The sequence below is a fragment of the Mustela erminea genome, chromosome 5 (assembly GCF_009829155.1).
Source record: "Mustela erminea isolate mMusErm1 chromosome 5, mMusErm1.Pri, whole genome shotgun sequence".
Classification (NCBI taxonomy): domain Eukaryota; kingdom Metazoa; phylum Chordata; class Mammalia; order Carnivora; family Mustelidae; genus Mustela; species Mustela erminea.
The window spans coordinates 113,751,738-113,775,767 of NC_045618.1; the positions used below are offsets into that span (position 1 = coordinate 113,751,738).

The window sequence follows — 24,030 nt, forward strand, 5'->3', positions numbered from 1 at the left end:
AATGCACATGCATGCACTCTCTCAAATAAATAAATAAAATCTTTTCTCAAAAATTGAAATAATATCACAGACCTGTACCCCTGAAACAAATAATACATTGTGTATTAATTTAAAAATGAAAATAATAATTTTATTTTTTAGTATTGCTTTAGCCAATCTTTTTTATCATTATATCTTCTAATATCATTTTTCACTTCATCTCTTTTTACCTTGTACTCTCAGCTAATTTTATCTATTTACTTTTAATATTATATATTTAGCTCACTTGTATGTGACTAATTGAAAATAAAAGTGGAAGGAAGATAGCTATAAAAGACAGTTCACACTTGACCATGGCAAATAAATTACTTTTTCCTCCTTTGGTCTTATAATTTTTCTATAGATAAACCTCTTGATCTAAAGATAACCAATAAGGATTTACTTACAGTGTTACTTACTTAGAGTGTTAATAAATAATTATTTGTTAAATTATTTATTATTTATATTTAATAAATAAGTATATTTTACATAATTTATAGTAATAGTAATCAAATTATTTTATTAATTATTTTATTGTTTATGATTATTCTGTTAATTATTCATTAAATTATTTATGATTTATTAACTTATTTCTTAATAATTATATTTAATTTATAATTTATTAAATCATTTATTAAAATTATTTATTATTAAGTAATTTATTATTAAATAAGGCAGTGCATACATTGAACCCAAAGCTAATGTTTCATTTCCTTCACTGCTTGACCACAGCTAAATTATTATTATTTTTTTTAATTTTTTATTTTTTATAAACATATGTTTTTATCCCCAGGGGTACAGGTCTGTGAATCACCAGGTTTACACACTTCACAGCACTCACCAAAGCACATACCCTCCCCAGTGTCCATAATCCCACCCCCTTCTCCCAAACATTTCCCTACTGCATTGGCCCTCTTACCACTTTTAAACAAAATGGTAAAGAGAAGAAAAACCTAGTTTCAATTTATTGTTAATAAATGTTTGCAATTATTTTTAAATATGGACTATTCTAGTAAAAAAGAACATTGAAGTTATTGACCAGAACAATGTTTGAAATTTTAGGTAGTGTTTATCTCTCAGCTCATCTTTGTCATGCTGCATATTCTAAAGTGGTTAAAATCAAGTATTTAAGACCTTAGTCAACAAAAATTTTCTATGTGGCCACTGTGTGCATAGCATCCTTGGGCTTTGACGTTAAGATACTTTTTCCTTTCTCAAAGAGCTGAAAATCTAGTTAAGAAGATAGACACATATATAAATAAGTACTATTGCTGTAAGATACGTAGTATGTAATGAGAATCCTAGGATAGAGTAGTTAATAGTGCCTCAGCGCAGGAAACAGAAAGAAAAGGTATGGGCATATATTGCATCATAAAGGAGAGATTATTGAAAGAAATTTTGGGGTTTTTTTATTATTTATTATTATTATTATTGCAATAATTTCAAACTTCAGAAAAGTTGCAAGAATAGTACAAAGAACTCTTGTATATCTTTCATCAGATTCCCTCAAATGTTAGCATTTTGCCACAATTGCTTTATCATTTCTCTCTGTATATCAATACACAAATTTTCTGGAATTGCTTGTGGGTAAATTGTAGACATGTTGCCTCTTTACCCCTAAATACTTCAATGTAGATTTCCTTTATTTTAGAAAAGGAGAAAAGAAAGAAAAAAATATTCTTACATAACCATGATACAATTATCAAAATCAGGAAATGAACCTTGCCATAATACTGTTATACAATCTTATTCAAATTACATTTTGTCAATTTTTCTAATAATGTTCTTGATAGCAAAAGAAAAAAACATTTTCTCCTTCTGATCTGAGATCCAATCCAGAATCATGCATTACTTTTACCAACCATGTGCCTTTAGGCTCCTTTATCTGGAGCAACTCCTCATTTTTTTTTTTTTGGTCTTTCATGACCTTAACATTTTTCAAGACACAGGTCAGTTACTTTATAGAATATTCCTCAGTTTTAGACTTCTCTGATATTTCCTGGCGGTTTCATTCAGGTTATGTATTTTTGTTAGAAATACTTTACATGTGATGCTGTATTCTTCACACATCGTATAAAGAGATTCATGATGTCATTTTATCCTATTACTGGTGATATTAATTACTGGTGATATTAACTTTGGTCACTTGGTTAAGATGCTGTCTTCCAGGTTTCTCCACTCTAAAATTACTACTTTACTTTGTAGTTAGTAGGAATCTTATGGGGCTATATGGTGAAACTATATAAATATGTGTTTTTCTTTAGATTTTCACCTTCTAGTTTTACAATCCATTGATGATTTTTGCCTGAACCAGTTCTTGTTATGATAGTTGCCAAGTGGTGACTTTATAATTCCAACATTTCTTCATATATCAGTTGGCATTCTGTTGTAAGGAAGAATTTTATGTAATTATTTCTTTATTTATATTAGTGTATATTCATAGATTCTTACTTTTCTTTTATTAAATGGATTCTATTATCTGCTACTATCCTAATTTACTTTGATGCTTAAGTTGCCCGAGGCCAAACAGTCTCTTCAAGTTGACTCCAAGATTCTTTTGACATATTCCATCATTATTTGATTACTTCCTTACTAAAGAAAGTTGTGAAGGAAGAATAATAATTTCTTAAGAAGATAAGAGAAAAGTCACTCTAGGCAAAGCAAACATCATATGCTAAGGCAGGGAAATATGAAATAGTTTGGTATATGCTAATATCTACAGTATCATCAATTTTCTAATGGAGTAGTGAGTGAGGCTGAAAAAGAAGCAAAGAAGTATTTTATATACTATTCAAAGGAATTTGATTTTATCCCATGGGTAGCGAACCAACCAAGAATATAAATTATACTGCAAATGTTTCGTGACAGTGCCCTGTTTTATAATCTTGATTATAAAATTATAATCTTGATGCACAAAGCCCAAGAGTACTTTCCTTTAATATTTCTTATAATGCCCTAGAAAATAACACAGTCCCTTCAGCCATGTTTTCTTAGTCTTGTCAGAAATGCTCATAGCATTTTTATCTTAGTATAAACAAGTAGAAAAACATTTAAGACTATTAAATTGAAAACAATATGAGAAAGTATTTTCAGATACACAAACTGCCATATCATCCCCAAGTCTATAAACTCTATGATTGCCAGTGTTTTCTTAGGCTTTGAACTTGATTTATCTTAGTTTAAGAGATACATATGAAAGAGGAAATACTTATATATCTGAACCACACATCCTTTGAATTACCAAAGATCCTAGCTATTTAACCTAAGCAAACTATCATTTTCACTCTCTGGGTTTCCTAGGAAAGCTATTCATTATTTTAGGTGGTTTGCTGCTCTCAAAGATTCAGAAAGTAGAAATATAAGGAATCCAAGCTGCAAATAGTATGATAAAGAAAGGCAATGTTATTAATATGACAGAAGGAACCTCTTCCTTGAGATTTTCTGTATATCCAAAGAATTTATAATTATTTACACTTTAGGCAGTTTGGTTGTTTTGAGGAATAAAGTTTCCTCTTGAGGATTTTAATTTAATCAAGAAGAACCTGCACAAAGATCTTGTTTCATCATATTCTATCATTTGAAAGCATCTTTTCTTTATTTAACTTCTAATTTAAAGAGTGGATTTTCAAGCTAAAATGAAACATTGTATATTAAAAATTATCAGATTGAAAAGGATGCATTTGAACTGGAAAAAATAATTTCATTGGAATAAATCTCATTTCACGATGACCATTACATTAAAAAAGGTTACTGCTATATGACAAAGATCCTTAGTTACTCTACTCAGTAGAAAGGAATCCATTTGTACCTTCTGTTCCCCTTTGAAGGCCTTATACATCACAGATACTGCCATTAGTATTTAAACATATCTTTCATAATGTCAGTCCTGATTGAATCCATACTGTTTTTATACTAACTTCTTATATAGTCTTTAGTGATTATAACTGCTGCATGGATGATAGAAAACCTCAGTAACATTTTGAGTATTTTACCTGCAAAGATTCCAAGCTCATATATAGTCAACCCCACATCTAAACTTATGCACCAGAAAATATAAAAGTGACAAGTTAGGTTTTACTTACAGAAACCTGGATTTGTTAGAGAAACCTCCTGGTCACCAATCTGTGGCTAATTTAGAATTGCTTTAATCCTTTAAATTTACTTGAGAAAATTAAACCCATTGCAGAAGAATGCTATCAATTTAGATGTTATAATAATTCAAACCTGTTCTTCTTTGCTCAGTTTGGATATCTACTAGTGGAGGGGATGTCTAGACTTGCTTTCACCATCCCCACCCTGCTTCCATATAAAAATTCCATATCCTACAGCACTTTGTAGTTTATTTTTGGCAAAGTAGCTACCCTGCCTACGAATTATCAGTGATAGCCATATATTACCAACTAACTTTACTATTATAAGTTAAAGTAAAAATTCCCTTGAACACTATAATCTTCTATATAGGACACATATTTTTACATGTTAGTTTTGTAGTGAACATGAGTTGAATGGAGCTAATACCCTCACAGATTCTCTTTGTGACCATTCGTATTTGTTTTTAAGATAGCCATCAGAATATATCTGTGGCCATGAAATCATCTTTGCTTTATAGGGAAAAACTATCCAAATTTTCTCTCAATTTTTGGATTTTTTTAATCCAAAAACCGAACTCCCTTTTATTACAACCTTCTTATTTTAAAAAAAGTATTCTTTCCTACCTTTCTACTTCTATCAAACTGGATTTTATGGCCCATTCAGAGTAATTTGGCTACTAGGCTATAATCCGTCATGCCTTCAAGACATAAGAGTACATACTTTTTTTCCTTTTCCATTAGATTTCTTTTTTTTTTTTAAGATTTTAATTATTTATTTGACAGGGAGAGATCACTAGTACACAGAGAGGCAGGCAGAGAGAGAGAGGGAAGCAGGCTCCCCACTGAGCAGAGAGCCCGACGCGGGACTCGATCCTAGGACCCTGAGATCATGACCCAAGCCGAAAGCAGCGGCTTAACCCACTGAGCCACCCAGGCATCCCTCCATTAGATTTCTATGGTGGGTTCGGAATCAACAAGAGGATTGGGGTGTGAAGAAAAACAGTTCTTGATTCTTTTTCCCATCTGAATGAGTTCTCTAATGCCCAGGTCAAATAAAAGTGCTTTGGGATTATAACCTGTAAAATAAAAGTCAGAGATAACTATTCTTAAATTTTCTGAAACTTTCACTTTGAAGCTTCTTACAAATAACTACTGTCAACATCAGAAAATAGTTGAAATCATGTTTCTTTAAAAAATGGAAACCAAAAATTTAGTAAGATATAGGGTTTACCTTCAAGGAGTTTACAATTGACTAACATAGGTAAGATAAATATTTAAATGTCTATAACATAACATAGAAGTGGTAGGTGCCCTAAAATATATGTATAAATAAGGTGCAAAATTATTTTTAAAGATTTTGGGGGGGACACCTGGGTGGCTCAGTTGGTTAAGCAGCTGCCTTCGGCTCAGGTCATGATCCCAGCGTCCTGGGATCAAGTCCCACATCGGGCTCCTTGCTCGGCAGGGAGACTGCTTCTCCCTCTGCCTCTGCCTGCCATTCTGTCTGCCTGTGCTCGCTCTCTCTCTCCCTCTCTCTCTCTCTCTGATAAATAAATAAAATCTTTAAAAAAAAAAAAAAAGATTTTTGGGAAAGATTTTTCCAGGCTGGTAGATAGCCACACAGTAATTTCCAATTAGAGAGAAAACCAGCAGGGCACCTGGGTGGCTCAGTTGGTTAAGCAACTGCCTTCAGCTCAGGTCATGATCCTGGAGTCCCAGGATCAAGTCCCACATCAGGCTCTCTGCTCATCAGGGAGCCAGCTTCTCCCTCTGCCCCTTGCCCCTTTCATGCTCTCTCTCTCTCTCTCTCTCTCTCTCAAATAAATAAAATCTTTTAAAAAGAGAGAGAGAGAGAGAGAAAACCAGCAGTCTCTATAGTTAGAGAACTATCATCAGGTGGTTTAATACCTACCTGCTCTTATTTTTTTATTTACCGTCTTTCCTTTCTGCTGAGCTATAATGTTCTTCATGGCAGGGTGTATCTCACTCTGTATCCCAATTCCCTAACCATAACTGGCTCATAAAATCCATTCAATAAATAGCTGTTGAATAGATGTATCACTGATGAACTAGTTTTCTAATAAGAAAATTTTATTACAAAGCAATTCAACAAATAAACTGTTCAGTTAAAAAGTATAATTTTCTCCTCAGAAATTAAACACTTTAAAAGGATAGCTTTTATAAGGTTATACACAATTTGGGCACCATAAAGAAAGTAAAACATATTTTAGAAAATATCATATCTGAGACCAATAAACCTGAAAAAAAAAAAAAAAGAACAGAAGCACCTATCTCCATCATTTTCTCCAGTTACACTTGTTGTGACAATATGTCTTCATGATATTTAATGACAAAGTTGGGACTTCAGTGAAAACAAGAAATAAATTTATGTTTCAAATTATAAGTGAATGATATACATAATCCTTTATAAGTGTCATCTTATTAAATTTTGAATAGAAATACTGTTCATGTTTAGCACTAAATCTCTAAGGCCCTTCAAGCTTTGAAAATTTTGTGATTTTCTGATTGCCCATGGGAGGGAAATGTCCTAAGTATAACATCTTTTTATGTCTTTTTCTTTGAGTACTTATAACAATATCATTCACCTTAAATGGAAACTCTTTGAGGTGGTACCTTTAAGTTAATTAAGTGAATATGTCTGAAGCAACTGCTGGGGTTGGGTTAGAGATATTAAACTTAATAAATTGCAATGACTAGGAACTTATAGACTACTGAGGAATATATACAATTGTGATAAAGTGGATTAAAGAAATAGGAACTTATTTGTCTTGCATATCAAAAGCCTGGTGACAGGCAGTCCAGGGATTGTGCAACAGCTCAATATTGTCAGCAGAGACTAAGGCTCTTTTTTCTTCTCAGATTTCCATACTTACTGTGTGGGTTTCCACCCTCCTGGTTAAAAAATGGCTACAGCACCTCCCAGTATCTACCCATGTCCCAAGCAGAAAGAAGAAAGGGCAAAAGCTTTCTCCTCTTAAAGCTTTCTCTCTTTTTCTTTTTATTCACTATAGGGGCCTGCCCCCCAGGGATTTCCTCCAACATCTTACTGACCAGAACTGTATCATATGACCACACTCAACTGCAGAGTAGCTAGGAAAGAATGGAGCTGTGAATAGCAGACAGGATAGCCAAGCAACTGTGTTTGCAGTTACTCCTTTTCTGTTCACCCCGGACTATAAAGAAAAGAAAGGCCAAGTTATTTATGCATGAAAATATAGTGATCTAAGAAGTCCCTTTCTGTCATTAAATGATTCATTAATTTAACAAATATTTATTTTTATTGCTTATTATGTGCCAAATACTGTTCTAGATACTGGAGATAACATTGAACAAAAAAGACAATGGAGCTTACATTCTAAAGGGGAAGGCTATAAATATAAATGTACAATATAAATTATAAGCATGTGGAAATGAATATCCATATATGTGTGTGTATGTATTTATATATCCACGGAGAAAGGATAAAAATAATAGAGAAGAATGGTGGATAATAATCTAGATAGGATGTTTAACAGAGTCCTCTCTGATGAGATGATATTTTAGCAATGACCTGAAAGAAATGAGGGATTGATGGAACCATAGTATCTGGGGAAAGATGTCGAAGTGGACAAAATACCGAGTACAAAGACCCTGAAGAGGGATTATTTGGCATGCCCAAGGACAAGCAAGAAAACAGTGTGGTTAGAGCACAATGATCAAGAGTGGAAATGATAGATCATGAGGATAGTAGGGGCCATAATATGTTGGACTTCATGCCATAGCAAATATTTTATTCTGAGTGAGATAGAAAGTCATTGGAGAGTAATGAGCAAAGATTAGCACAATCCAGTTTAAAATTTAAAAGGATCACTGTAACTACTGTGGAGAGTAAATTATAGTGCAACAAGGACAGTAGCAGGGAGATCAGTGAGGAGGCTATTCAGTTTCCCAGGAAATAAATCATGGATCCAACCACTGTAGTAATTGTGGAGGTGGTAAGTAATGGTTAGATTCTAGAGCTATTTCAAAGGTAGTTTAGATAGGGTTCTGACAAAAAGAATCAAGGATGTTTCCAAGATTTTGGATTAATAACTGCCAGAATCAGGTTGCTATTTTCTGAGATAGAAATTGCAAGAGAATAAAACATCATAAGGGCAAGATAGAAGGGTGGGGGGAATCAAGAGTTTGATTTTGAACATGTTCAGTTTCAATTACCTATTGCACATCCAAGTGCATGTTGGATGATTTCTAAGTTTGGAGATGCACATTCTTGTCCGCCCCTGTTTAGATGACGTAAAAATCTAGAGTTGAAGATAGAGGTTGGGATTGGAGATATAAATTAGGAGTTTTAGTGTATGGGTAATATTAATGCCGTGAAGGAGAGTGAATAAGGAGTGAGTAGCTAAATAATCTTTTCCTGTGGCTTTTCTAAAAAAAAAAAAAGAAAATTTCCTATGAAATCCTAAATAAATTCAAGTTTGAGTATTTCATTTTACCAGCTAGCTCATTAAATGTTCAATGTTTAGTATGTGGTTAAGGACATAAACTCTGAAGTCACACTACCCTAGTTTGAGTCATGTCTCTACTGTTACTAGCTTTGTGATTTAGGCCAAGATATATAAACACCTCTTTCCTCATCTGTAAATAAGGATAATAATAATTCCTCCCCATAAGGTTGTTGTGAAAATTAATTGGAACAGTGCCACAATGGATTATCTGATAATCCAAAAGGATTATCTGATAACATGATTAAATTTCACCAAGTTTTGACATATAATGTAACACTGCTGATTTGATTTAATGTTCCACCAAAGCAGGCTGTATTTTGGAAGGAAAAGAAAATTTCTTACCTTATAATATTCATTTACAGACATATGAAAATGAGAATTAATGATATTTATTAGACATTACCACTCTGTAATCACTGTTTCAGCATCACAGTCTTAGTTAATTATCTTCCTGTTTAGGTCACAGTGCTGTTGACATCACCAAGGTGGCTAGAAGACACCGCATGTCTCCTTTTCCTCTAACGTCTATGGACAAGGCCTTCATCACAGTCCTGGAGATGACTCCGGTGCTTGGGACAGAAATCATCAACTACCGAGGTACTATTATATTTGCCCGTTGCCTTTTCTTTTCATTTTTTTTCCAAGTAAGATTCATAATAATATGAATACATGGTTTTCCTGAAGGAGAAAGGTTATTAACCATTATCATAATTACTATATAATTCTTTTTGCTTTATTTCTACTCAATTGTAAGAGCAATCTTAATGGTATTAGAGAGTAAAGTACCTATAAAGCTTCCTCTTCATAAAAAAAAAAAAAGAAGAAGGAAAACAACTGTGTTTACCTTGTCCATCAAAATACCAATACTCTAAATTAAAGAAAGGATTATCAGGGGCACTTGGGTGGCGCAGTCCGTTGGATGTTCAGTCCTTGGTTTCAGCTCAGGTCATGATCTCAGGGTCATAAGATCAAGCCCTGTCTCAGGCTCTATGCTCAGCAAGGAATCTGCTTGAGATTCTCTCATCCATGCCCCCTCCTGCTCATGCTCTCTCTCTCTGTCAAATAAATATAATAGGGGCACGTGGGTGACTCAGTCAGTTAAGTGTCCGACTCTTGGTTCTGCTAAGGTCATGATCTCAGGGTCCTGGAGTCAAGCCCCACATAGGGCTCCATGGTCAGTGAGGAGTCTCTCTCCCTCTGCCCTACCCACAGTCTTCTCTGTCTCTCAAATAAATCAATAAATCATTTTTATAAAAAAGGACTTCAAATAAGTAAAATAAATCTTAAAAATGAAAGAAAGGATTATCAGTCCTGAGTGAGGAAAGTAGTTATCTCTATGTCTGCCTTCTGTCCTTTTTTTCAGAAATGAGAGATAATAAATATGTCTTGTAACCATGTTTTCTTTTGTGGAAAACCTCTTTTTAAATGTAAAATGTAAAAACCATATTAATATACCCATTGATCCCTGAGCAACCAATATGACCTTAGTTTTTCTGCTTCATCCATCTCATTTTCAATGAGAAGCTTCCAAGTGTTTGAATTCCTTCCAAATTTTTTCTTGTGATTGAGTTCCAGTTTAAAGGATTGTGGTCTGAGAATATGCAGGGGATAATCTCAGTCTTTTGGTATAGGTTGAGACCTGATTTGTGACCCAGTGTGTGGTTTATTCTGGAGAAAGCTCCATGTGTGTTTGAGAAGAATGTGTATTCCGTTGTTTTAGAGTGGAATGTTCTGTATATATGTATGTGGTCCCTCTAGTCCAGTGTGTCATTCAAAGCTCTTGTTGATCTTCTGCTTAGATGATCTGTCTACTGCTTAGAGTGAAGTGTTGAGGTCTCCTACAACTAAAGTATTATTGTCGATCTGATTCTTTATTTTGGTGAACAACTGGCTGATGTAGTTGGCTGCTCCCATGTTGGGGACATAGATATTTACAATTGTTAGATTTTCTTGTTGTTAAAACTTTAAGTATGATATGGTGTCCCTCTGGATTGCTTATTACAGTCTTTGATATAAATTCTAATTTTCTGATATAAGAATTGCTACCCTAGCTTTCTTTTGAGGTCCATTGGCATGATAAATGGTTCTCCATCCCCTTACTTTCAGTCCAGCAGTGTATTTAGGTTCAAAATTCATCTCTCCTAGACAGCATGTAGATGGCTCCTGTCTTTGTATCCAATCTGCAACCCTGTGCCATTTCATGGGAGCATTTAGGTCATTCATGTTGAGAGTTACTACTCAAAGACATGTATATATTGCCATCCTCTTGTCTGTAAAGTTCCTGTTTCTATGGATTGTCTCTGTAAATTTCTAGGCTATATTACTCTTGGCGTCTTTCTTTTATAGAGCCCCCCTTAGTATTTATTGCAGGGCTGGCCTGGTGGTTACATATGCTTTTAGTTGCTGCCAGTCCTGGAAGCTCTTTATCTCTCCATCCATTCTGAATGATAGCTTTGCTGAATAAAGTATTCTTGGGTGCATGTTCTTCTCATTTAGTACCCTGAATATATACATAAGCTCTTACGTTAATAGCATGTAGAGACCAGCCTGTGGAAAGACAATGGAAAGGTAGTGTCCTCCGGTGTTTTCAGTTTTTAATCAACCATTTTCTTTTCTAAAAATTCAACATAGAAGTTTTAGTGCAATTTGAATAAAATATAGTTTCTTAATTGTTTTTGTTATGCAGATAAACACAAAAGGATTGATTTTACAAATAAAAGACTTTCTTCCTGATCATAAAATATTCAAACTTCAATGAACATTAGAGAACATCTACACAAACACCATTTTTTTTTCAGTAGCTCATAATAGTGGGTTTACAATACTCATGTTACTCCATGTTATAAACCAATGTGCTGTCATCCAGTCTTTATTGTTCGATTTATAGAGCATAGACAGAGTAGATTTAGCATAATTCTCAAGGGACCTAGGATTTTTAGAATGTCAATGAGCACTGCTTTCCACTGAAAGCCACCACCTGTGTTAACCTCTAACAAGAGAGTTAGGCTGTCCTTTGAAGCTTTGAAGCCAGGCATTGACTTCTCCCCCCTATGAAAGTTCCAGATGGCATCTCCTTCCAATAAAAGGCTGTTTCATCTACACTGAAAACCTCTTGCTTAGTGCCACCACCTTCCTTAATTATCTTAGCTGGATCTTCTGCATAACTTGCTGCAGTTTCTCCATCAGCACCTGCTGCTTCACCTTACACATTGTTGATGTTATGGAGATGGCTTCTTTCCTTAAACTTCATGACCCAGCCTCTTGCTAGCTTCAGACTTTTCTTCTGCAGCTCCCTCCCCTGTCTCAGTCTTCACAGAATTGAAGAGAGTTAGGTTCTTGCTCTGGATTAGGCTTTGCCTTAAGGGAATGTTATGGCTGATTTGATCTTCTATCCAGAATGTTCACAGTTCATTTTTATTTCTGCTGGATGTACCATTAAATATTGAATTTCATCCTTTAGTCATGAATAAAAAGAGTTTAGGGAGTGGCAAAGGGGAAGCTAAAAATCCTTCACAGTAGTCTAAAATCCTAAGTATTTTGCCTATACAAATTCTCGGACACCTACAATTAGAGAAACCCATAAGGAGAGTCCATGTTTCGTAAGAAATGTTTAGAACCACTGAATCTATCAAGCAGTTTGAAACTGTAACATCTCATATATATATATATATATATATATATATATATATATATATATATATATATCTGACAAGAATCAATAAGAATTCCTGAAAACAGAATAAACTTTTACAGAAATGCTGGAAGAGATTGCTGTCAAGATCAGAGACATAGGGTAACTTTCCATGAAGGAATTATAGAGTATAATATGTGAAATACTTAGAATATTACAGAAAGAAGGTAATTGGGAAATTAAGTAGTCTCTCTTATTTTAAAGATGAGGGAATTTTAAACCAGAGAAGTGTAATAATGTTCTTAAAGCTGGACACATGGTTATGATTAAAACCAAAGATAACCTAGAATTCTTGACTCCTGGTCTGCTGCTCATTCTACAATAATACACTACATCTCAAATCAGCATGAAAATTATTCTAAAACAAGTGCCTAGATGTGCATGTATGTGTACTGTTTGTTTTAATCTGTTTGGGCTGCAGATGAATTTTCTCTTGTCTGTGGTCTATTCTTTAGCATATGTACTATTTTCAGCTCCGATCTGCAAGCAAGGCCTTTAAGGAGCAAGTGCTCCACTGACTCTAAATAACCTTCCTTTGGTTTCTTGGAAGAGGCATACCTAGGTAACAATAGGTGATAGTATTTGTTAGACTGCCATATGCGATTCATCCTCTTTGCTTATAAAATGCATGACATGAATAAATTATAACTTCACATTTGGTACAGCACCAGCTACTTCCTTTAAGGCAGATTAAAATATTCTGGCACCATCCCTATTTTCAGGCAGTAATCTAAAGCAGAATTTCACTGCCCTCTAGAATAAATGCAGAAGCTCCTGATTCTAAGCCACAGGAGATTCTCACCAAAGTGGTTCACAAGTCATGTTAGGAATACATTAACTCCTCTGACAATTCAGAGGCTATTAGAAAACAAGGAAAAAGGAAGTAAGATATACTGGAAGCAGCTTTGCCATCAGACATACTTTTTGCCTTGCTTTACTTTTTATGAAGCTACATAACATTTCCAAATACCATTTCCCTCATACATTAAAAATAGAAATAATGTCTACCCAGCAAGGTCATTAAGAAGTACTATTAAAAGAAATAGTATATATTAATCATCAAGTTTTTACAAAGCTGTCATATTTAGAATTTAGTAACTGATTCGTTTTCCTTCCTTCTCCATGTTGAGATTCTAAGATTGTAGCCTTAGGACAAGCACTTGTAAATTACAAAGTCAAATCTAGAATTCCTTGGCTCAGGTGCATTTGTTGATCCATGTTAACAATCTCTGGAACCCTATACATTTTGTTGTAAACAGATTTACATTCCACCCACCCAAGTCATCCAGGCCTTTGCTTCCTATCTCATTAGAAAATTTACCTAAGCAACAGTTTTCACTGTGTTTCTGCTTATCTCTGGTTGCACTTTACAAAATTAAAGCAGAAAATTCAGATAGTCATTCAAATATTTCGAGTGAAAGCATGTTTTTTTCATTATCCAACTACTACCAGTTTCTACCTCCAGTCCAGTAAGGTCTTCACCTAGGATATCTCCTGGGGATTGGTCTCTGCTGGCATTTGCTGTAGGTTTTTCTATCAGTGTGGCCATTTGAATTCATTCATAATTCCCTTGAGATAGTCTCTATTTAGTCCATAAACTTCATTACACTTCTAAAATGTATACATCTTATGCTTCTGATTATATCATTCCTTTCATATTTCTCCCTGCATTCCTCAAATATAAACATCCCTATCTATATATTTGTGATGTGTTTTTATGTGCATGTACATGTGTACGTGTGTGTGTGTATAATCACAATGTCTAGAGAATTATGCCATTTTTCATATCCAAAGATTATGATTATATTACCAGTCTATTCTCTGTTTATGTGCTCTAGATGTTTCCCTCTTGCCCAATATTGTGGATATACCACATGTGTGCTATTATCACAATACTTACAAAGCTTCTATGTGGGAGAGTTATTTTTATAATTACATAATTGAGTAAAATTAACTCACATAGGAATCAGACTTATAACATCGGCCTAATTATTCCTGTGTTGCCAGCAGGTAGACTAATCTTCCTATTTCATACTTTCTTCTATGCATACCATCGTATATTTCCATATATATATATCCTCTTTCCTTAAATAAAGCATATTATATCTCACTTTAAGCAATTTTGATAGAAAATAACTCATATTTATTTGTCTATTTTTGAAAGATTTTATTTATTTGAGAGAGTGAGAGTGAGACAGATCACAGAGGGAGAGGGGGAAGACACTTGCTGCTGAGCAGAGAGCCTGATGTGGGGCTTGACGCTCAATCTACTGAGCGACCCAGGCACCCCCAAAATAACTCATATTTAACCAAAAAACCTTAGAAAGAATTTTAATATGATTTTAAAATTAGTTTACACAGCTTTTATTGAATATATCTGAGGATAAAACAAGATACAGTCTTTAAATATGATTCTTAGTTTTCCATTCTTTTTGGATACCTCATTATCTTTTCACATTTTAAATATACATCCTTTATTTGCATAATTTATTTAGCAATTTTTTTTTCAGTATCTGTTTTGAAGTGCCATAGTCTATATTGATACCATTAAGTTTGGATTCAGAATATAGGTAATGGGAAAATGTTTCAGTTAAAATGGAACAAAAAGAGAAAAATTTTAAAAAGGAAGCCTCAAAATAATTCCTATAGTGATCAGAATCTTAAAGAAAGCTGTCAGGTTTTTAGAAGTGATAACTCATTTCTGTCTATTCTTAATTAATGTTATATTAGTAGAATTATGAAAATTCATGTAAATATAAAAGATTTTCCAAAGTATGGGGAAGAAAATTAGAACAAATGAAAACAAAACTTAAGTGGTAATAAAAGATTTGCCATTACCAGCAAGAGATTTGTCAGGAATAAAACATGATAATAGCTTCTTTTTTTTTTTTAAGTTTGAATTGATTAACTTCTGCATTAGAGTATCCAGTGTGCCTTAGTTATCTTTTTTTTTTTTTCTTTTTTTAAGATTTTGTTTATTTGACAGAGAGTGAGACAGAGAGAGAGCAACAAGCAGGGAGAGTAGGAGAGGGAAGGGAGAAGCAGGCTTCCTGCCTAGCAGGGAGCCCAATGCTGGGGCTTGATCCCAGAACTCTGGGATCATGACCCGAGCTGAAGCCACCCAGGCGCCCCAGTAGCTGCCTTTTTGACTGTTTTGTCAAGTAAAGACTTTTCTCCTGCCAGGATCTTAGCTTACCCCAAGCAGTATGGGCTATGCACCAGGGAAAACCAAATAGTCTTTCATTTAATTGTGAGACAAAGGATAGGAAAAAAGTCAGATCAACATGCTTTTTGTAATATATCTGAATGTGTATAAGAATAGAATAGATTTGTAATAATTTTTAAAACTTTAATTCAGTTTTTCTGAAAACATAACTTATTTAAATGGTTAAAAATCTTATATTTCTGTTTCTAGAAATTCCTTTTCTACAGAATCCTAATATTCTTGGTTAACTTGCTAAAAGAAAAAAAATCATCTATTTTGGTTATCATTTGGAAACAACATTGAGTGAGTCAGTGATACTATTGCAGCCTTGAAACTATAATGCCTTGCTAATTTCATTACTTTGATTTTAGCCATATGGAGATAAGCCACCAGTAATTTTTCAAGTCAGTGTCATAATTGGTACTTTGGTTATTTTTTCTTGCAAGAAATATGTAGAGCTTTATTTTTTTTATTTCTATTTTTTTAAGTTCAATTAACCAACATATAGTACATCATTAGTTTTTGAATAAGTGTTCAGTGATTCATTAGTTGTATATAACAAATTGAGGGCTATAGAAGGGAGGGGGTAGGGGAATGGAGTAAATGCATGATGAGCATTAAGGAAGAGCTTGATTTTATCATTTTTTTCTTTTTTTTTTTTAAGATTTTATTTATTTATTTGAAAGACAGAGATCATAAGCAGGCAGAGAGGCAGGCAGAGAGAGGAGGAAGCAGGCTCCCTGCTGAGCAGAGAGCCTGATGCGGGACTCAATCCCAAGACCCTGAGATCATGACCTGGGCAGAGGCTTAACCCACTGAGCCACCCAGATGCCCCAATTTTTTTTCTTTTTATAAAATATTTTTTGCATATTACCTCTTCCCTTTCTCATAATAACCATTGTAATATCCTAATGTAGAACCAATGTTGAAAAAGTTAGGAATTATTTTTTGGATACTAGGATATGTAGTTCAGAATTATGGAAATTAGATTTTTAAAAAATTTTTTTTTCCTGTGAAACTTTTGACAATTTATAGGACAGTGATTAAGAAATTACCAATAAAGAAAACTTTGAATGATTCAAACTATAGAAAGAACATTTTGTCTATATGTTTTTTGTACCAAATCCTGGCCCCTTGGACTTAAATGTTACCTGCTTATCAATGACACCCTATTTATTTGACCTGAGATAAGGTTTCCATCGTTAAATACTAAAAGAAGTGAGCACTTAATTGAAATGTTTTCTATGACCTTAAAAACGTATTATATATTTTTAAAACTACTTCCCCTAAAGAATTTTTCATTTTAGTTAAGTTAAATGCTTTCTACAGTTACACAGTTATTATTTTTAAAGCTTGCTATATTATATATAGAAATGAATATATGTAACAGATGCAGGTTGTAGATAGTCAGTAAAAAAATAGACATCATGAAACCACAATGCAACTTAAGAATTAGTTTATTACCAATTGCATTCCATCTTTTTTATATTGCTAAATCATGACAATCGTTTCTGGTATTTATAAGACTTTATTCCAAATTCTATAACTTTGCATAAAGCTTATTTTTATTTTATGACATAGGAACCATTATGTAATGCTTGCCCTTACTCATCACACTGGCAGGTAATGAGCATCCCTAGATGGAAAAATACAAATACACCACATAATGCCACTTTGAACAAGCTCTATATTTTAAAAGCATAGGGATTTTTATTGTACTGTTCCATAACCATGATTTCTGGAGTAACTAGAGAGTAATTAATGTACTTGTTTTCATCAAAGAGATACTCACCTCTCAATCATTCACTCTTTTTCAATTTATACATCTGAAACTTTCATTAAGTGAAGACTGTAATGCATAAATGAGAACCATAATGTTGTCTAGTCTTTCAAATATACAATTAAGATGTGGAGAATAAATTGTATTAGGATAGGCTTGAGGGCATCCACCATGTTAAATATTTAATGTATTTACATAATCATGAAGTTTTCTGTAAATATGCTATATTTCATTTTAAGATTTTTTGTTTTGTTTTGTTTTAGTGCAGGACCAACCCAAATCTGCATATGTTTCATTCATCTTTCCTTAATCCTTGGCCCTAGCTACTATTGTTCCTACCAATAGTTATTTGACCTGCCTTCTCAACTGTTTCAGTGAATACAGTGGGTAGCTGTTAAATCAAAATAGTCTTCAGTAGCCTCTCACATAGATTGGAAGGGATGATAGTTTTTAAATGTTACAATATCAATGCTGTCACAATGAACTTAAGTAAACTTTTGAGGAATTTATAATCAATAGCAAACTGTCTAAAATCCATGTTTTATATGAGGAGGCCTTAAATAATATCTTTTCTTTTTAGCCTTCTGTTATCTACCACATTCTTCCTATACTCCTAATTCAAAACTCATAGTATCTTGGTTACCCAAAATAAGGACAAGGAATCAATCTCTTGGATCACTGAACTCAGAGTTTCCCCTTGACTTCTTCCAAAGCCTTCTTAGAACTAACAACACAAGGAAATGTACAACTGTGAAATCATTTTGATAAGTGACTTTTCCCTCTTATATCTAAAAGCCCCTTGAGTATCCTAATATCCTACTTTAGACACAAGAAAAATGTATTATCTGGACCAGAATAAATGCCCAACCAAACAAATTAAATATTTTACTTTTACCATTTAGAGACTACATTTGGATTCAATGCTTACAATCATATTCAACTTAATAAATTGCTCTCTCTTTTGATTTCCTTCTGTATATGTCCATTGTCATCCATTTGAATCTATAGACTCCTTATGAAGATATTTTTAGGCAATCATCCCAGTATAAAAAAAACTAACACTCCAAAGAGTAGAGAACTTAATGACTATCATCATGTGGAAGCTGACTTGTAGATGGATATCTTGCTGACATCATGAAAAGTCTATCACCTTTTAACAAAGCACTCTGCCACTGTCTTCTTGCAGCATAAGAGACAAAACAGTATAAATTATCAACCAGTCTTTTCCATTTCTTTCCTCTTATTACCCCGTGAGATCACATAATTGTATATATGGACAAGGGTCCCCAATGATACTCATCCCTACATTTAAGATTTTTGTTTCCCATAGAATCTAGAAATATGCATTTATTATTATCATCTTCATCAAATTTAATACATCCTTTATTATTTAAAACTTAGAGAATAATGTGTGTGGGAAAGGATAGAACAGAAGAGACATGACCTCCTCAGATTCTGAAAGCAGGACCATAGTTCATGGTACACCGCCAAACTGGCTAATTACATATATTAATAAATTTTTATTAATAAACTTAATTAAATGTGAAATAATTCTTTCTTTCTGGATGAAATGTTTTATATTTTATATTTCTTTCCATGATATTTGAAGGTCAATAAAAACCAGATGATATATATGTGCTCCAAATAATGACTTTTCTTAGTTCTTCTAAATATAGTTATATGTCGAAATGAGATAAATATTCTCATTTTTAATCTGTTGTCTTTGTTCTTTCTTGAGATATAATGAAAGAACCACATATGCTATATAATTCACCCACTTAAAGTGTATATTCAAGGGTTTTCAATATATTCACAGATTTGTACAACCATCACCACAGTCAATTTTAGAACATTTTCATCACTCAAAAGAAACCCTATCTTCACTAGCTGTCAGCCTCTCTTATCTCCTCCAATCACCCCCATCCGGCCCTAAGTAGCTACCAATGTACTTTCTACTATAGATTTACCTATTCTGAACATTCCGTATAATGGGATCATATATGTGATCTTGGTGACTGGGTTCTTCTACTTAGCATAATATTTTCCAAGATCCATTCATGTTTTAGCATGTATCAGTACCTCATTCCTTTTTTTATTGCAGTCAAAATCACATTAACATAAAATTTGCTGTCTTAACTATTATTAATTGTATAATTCTGTGACATTAAATACATTCACACTGCCATGAAACATATCTCCATAACTTTTTCATACTCGATACGTGAAACTCTACACCTATTAAACAACTCCCCTTTTCCCCGACATCCCAGCCCCTGGTGACCACCATTCTGCTTCCGGTTGCTAAGAATTTGACTACTTTAGATAACTCGTATAAGTGGAATTATGCAGTATTTGTCTTTTTGTGGCTGGTTCATTGTCCTTAGCATAATGTCTTCGAGGCCTATGCATGTTGTATCATGTGGCAGTATATAAATACATACACCACATTTTGTTTATCCATTGATCTGTTGATGAACATCTGGGCTGCTTCCACCTCTTGACTTTTATGAATAGTGTTACTATGAACATGGATGTGAAAATATCTCTTTGAGATCTGCTTTCAATTCTTTTGGATACAAATCCAGAAGCAGAATTGATGGAACATATGGTATTTCTATTTTTAATTTTTTGAGGGAACTTCTTATGATTTTCCATGGTGGTTGCACTATCTTAGAATCCTACCAAGAGTGTGCAAGGGTTCCAATTTCTACATTCTCCTCAACACTTGTGATTTTTTGGGTTTTTTTTATAGTAACCTATTAGTAACCATCCTAATAGGTATGAGGTGGTATCTCGTGGTTTCGATTTGCATTTCCCTAATAATTAATGATGTCGAGTATCTTTTCATATGTTGTTGACTATTTGTATATCATTTTTGGAGAAACATCTGTTCAGATTTTTTGCCCAATTTTAATTGAATTATTTGATCTTTTTGTTATTGAGCTATAGGAGCTCTTTGTATATCCAGGACATTAACTATTCATCAGATATATGATTTGCAACTATATTCTCCCATTCCATAGATTGCCTTTTCACTCTTTGATTGTGTTGTCTAATGCACAGGTGTTTTTTTCTATATAATCTTTTTTTAGGTCTTTTATTTAATTCCAGTATAGTTAACATACAACTTATAGTGTTGTATTTTTTCAAGGGTACAACATACTGATTGACTCAGTGCTCATCATGATAAGTGTACTCTTTAATTCCCATCACCTATTTCCCCCATCCCTCCACCCGCCTCCCCTCTAGTAATCTTCAGTTTGTGCTCTATAGTTAAGAGTCTATTTCTTGGTGTGTATTTCCCTCTTTGTTTGTTTTGTTTCTTAAATTCCACATGTGAGTGAAATCATATGATACTTATCTTTTTCTGACTGACTTATTTTGCTTAGCATTATACTCTCTAGCTCCATCCATGTTGTTGAAAATGGGAAGATTTCATTCTTTTCAAGGCTGAATGATATTCCATTGTGTGTGTGTGTGTGTGTGTGTGTGTGTGTGTGTGTGTGTATATATATATATATATATATACCATATTTTCTTTATCCATTCATCTGTCAGTAGACACAGGCTGCTTGCATAATTTGGATATTTTAAATAATGCCATGTATCATTACGTATCCCTTTCAATTAGTGATTTTGTATTTTGAGGGTAAATACCCAGTAGTGATACATAAAAGTTTTTGAGTATGATGTGGTCCTATTTGTCTATGTTTGCTTTAGTTGCCTGTGCCTTTGGTGTCATACTCAGGAAATCATTACCAAAACCAAAAAACAGACTCTTGACTATAGAGAACAAACTAGATGGCTACTAGAAGGAGGTGGTTGGAGGGATGGGTGAAATAGGCGAAGGGAGTTTAAGAAGTACCCTTGATGCAATAAGCGTTGTTGATGTATGGAAGTATTGAATCACTATATTTTATACCTGAAACTAGTATTACACTATATGTTAACTACCTGGAATTGAAATAAAAACTTAAAAAAAAAAAAACTGAGGCCCACATACATCATTGGGAGAAGTATTTTATCATAAAATCAGAAATTACTCAAAAAAATAAAGAAAATATTTCATCTATTAATCACTGTTACAAAAAAAAATCATTGCCACATCCAATGTCATAAAGTTTTCCTGTATCATTTCTTCTAAGAATGTTATAGTTTTAGATTTTATATTTAATTCTTTAATCCATTTTGAGTTAATTTTTATTAACTCAGAAGGTGTAAGGTAAGGGTCCCACTTCATTCTTTTGCATGTGAATATCCAGTTTTCCCAATAGCAACACCATTTGTTGAAAAGACTGTCATATTCCCACTGAAGATATTTGACCCTTATTGAAGATCATTTGACCATATTATACACAAAAGTTTATTTCTGAACCCTCTATTCTATTCCATTTGTATTAGTTAGGGTTCTCCAAAGAAACAGAATATATATATATATATATATATATATATATATATAATGTAAATATATATATGTATATGTATATAAAAATGACGAGATTTATTGTGAGGAATTGGCTCCCATGATTATGCTAAAGACCCCGGAAAACCAGTTATTTTGTACCTGGAAGTTTATACTTCTTAATTTCCTTGTGCTATCTTTGATTATTAACTATTACTATTAATGAGCTACTCAAAATCCCAGTAAAGCCATTCTCTTAGGATCTGAGCTAGGGTAGAGTTTACATTTTCATGAACCACCCCAGGCCAGATTGGTTCCAGGCAAGGAGCCACCTAGGGAGGTTTACTGTGATCCTGGGCAAATGCCATGGGGCTCACCATCAGGGACTACCTTAGAGCTTCAGGTTCATTGGCAGTTAATATTATATAAGGGAATCCAAACTAGACTCTGGTTTCACCGCTTCCTTGGTCTTACTAAATATCAGTCCATAGCTCCAGGATAGCTCCAGAATAGCTATAACCTTCTAGGAATATATGAAGCTAGAATCTGCTAAGAAGTTCTCCCTTCCAGTTCAGCTATCACCTCCCTAAAAGGAAAGAGTATCACTGTCACTGTGGATCAGAGTATAAAATTAAAAATCTCTCTACAGGGATGCCCGGGTGGCTCAGTTGGTTGGACGACTGCCTTCAGCTCAGGTCATGATCCCGGGGTCCCGGGATCGAGTCCTGCATCGGGCTCCCAGCTCCACGGGGAGTCTGCTTCTCTCTCTGACCTTCTCCTCACTCATGCTCTCTCTCACTGTCTCTCTCTCAAATAAATAAATAAAATCTTTTAAAAAAAAATTTTTTTTTTTTTTAAATCTCTCTACACTTACCTCTAGGTCCTGGATCTGGAAATCAGAGGCCTTAAGATGCAAGAAGGACAAAGCCAAAAACAAAAACAAACAAACAAAAAAAGACACTCATCTAGCTCTGGAAACAATGGAGTTTTCTAATTATATGAACATCTCCTGTAAATCACATCCTGTATTACTTAATGTCTTTGGAGACGAACTCAATTTTTTTTTCCTTCCCCTCTTCTTCCTTCTCCATCTCCTATTCATTATTATTTTGCCTCTTTGAAATAATAATAATAATATAATAAAGACAGATTCTGACTGAAAGATTTAAGGGATTGGTCATGACTCTTGAAACTCTTATTCTTGTTGACACTAGTTCTAACTCCTAAGCTGTAGCTGAAAACAGTTATTATCCAGAGTAGTTTGAATAGTCATTTCACAAGACAGATAACTGGCCCTCTGCTTATTTGTAATCACTAATTTTTTTAGGCTAATAAAGCCAAAATCAAAGACTAAAATCCCTTTACTTTTCTTAAGAAAAAAAACCTTTTTTAATATAAAATGATATTTTATCATTATAAAAACTTGGAAATTTTCAGAAAAGTATACCAAAGAGAATAAAAAGCATACATAAATGTAACACACTAAAATAACAAATGCTTTATATTTTCATGAATGCCCTTCTCATCTTTTTCTATTGATGTGTACACATCTATGTTAACATAGTAACAATTATATACTACATGTGCAGTTCTGTATGTTTTTTAAATATGTGTCATAAGAATTTTCCTGGTCAATGAATATTCTTCATATGTATTAATTTAACCTGCAGAATATCTTATCATAAAGATAGATCATTATCTACTTAAATTTCTGTATTATTGATCTTTTTATTTCTTTACTTTTCCCACTAATGTAAACAACTAAAATAAACATGTACATAAAGTTTTATCTGTTTTCTTAGGATAGCTTTCTAGAAATGAAATTACTGGATCAACAAAATGAAGATGTTCAAGAATTGGCTTTTTAAAGAAAGTCATATTTGGGTTATTAAAGAATTAAGGGCACAACAAATTAAACACATCTTTGATGACTGTGTGCTCATATTCAAATAATCTCTGTAAGCATAACTGTTAATTGACTGAATCTAACCTTTTATTTCAGACATAAGGATACATTTCTTCCTTCTGTCTCCAACTCCTTGGGATAGAAATCAGAAGGTCTGACTGAGCCCATATATTAGCCTTGTCAGTCAGGCATTTACCCTCCTTGTTCATGACTGCCTGTTTAACCCATTGCTCTCAGAATCGATGTTTTTCTTATTTTCTCTTTTTTCAGATGGAATGGGGCGAGTCCTTGCTCAAGATGTATATGCAAAAGACAACCTACCCCCCTTTCCAGCATCAGTAAAAGATGGCTATGCTGTTCGAGGTAAATATCTTGGGAATTTTTTGAGGTTCATCACACTCATACTGTGTGTGTGTGTGTGTGTGTGTG

At 33.6% G+C, this 24,030-nt stretch overlaps 1 protein-coding gene across 13 annotated transcripts in view; it reads left to right on the forward strand.

The window, feature by feature from the left end:
* GPHN (gephyrin) overlaps positions 1–24,030 on the forward strand; it is a 641,293-nt gene that overhangs the window by 526,593 nt on the left and 90,670 nt on the right. For all 13 annotated transcript variants that reach the window (XM_032344531.1, XM_032344542.1, XM_032344543.1 and 10 more), the window contains 2 exons: positions 9,077–9,214; positions 23,872–23,964. In XM_032344531.1, coding sequence (XP_032200422.1) covers positions 9,077–9,214; positions 23,872–23,964 — 231 coding nt within the window. The remainder of the gene's footprint in view (positions 1–9,076; positions 9,215–23,871; positions 23,965–24,030) is intronic.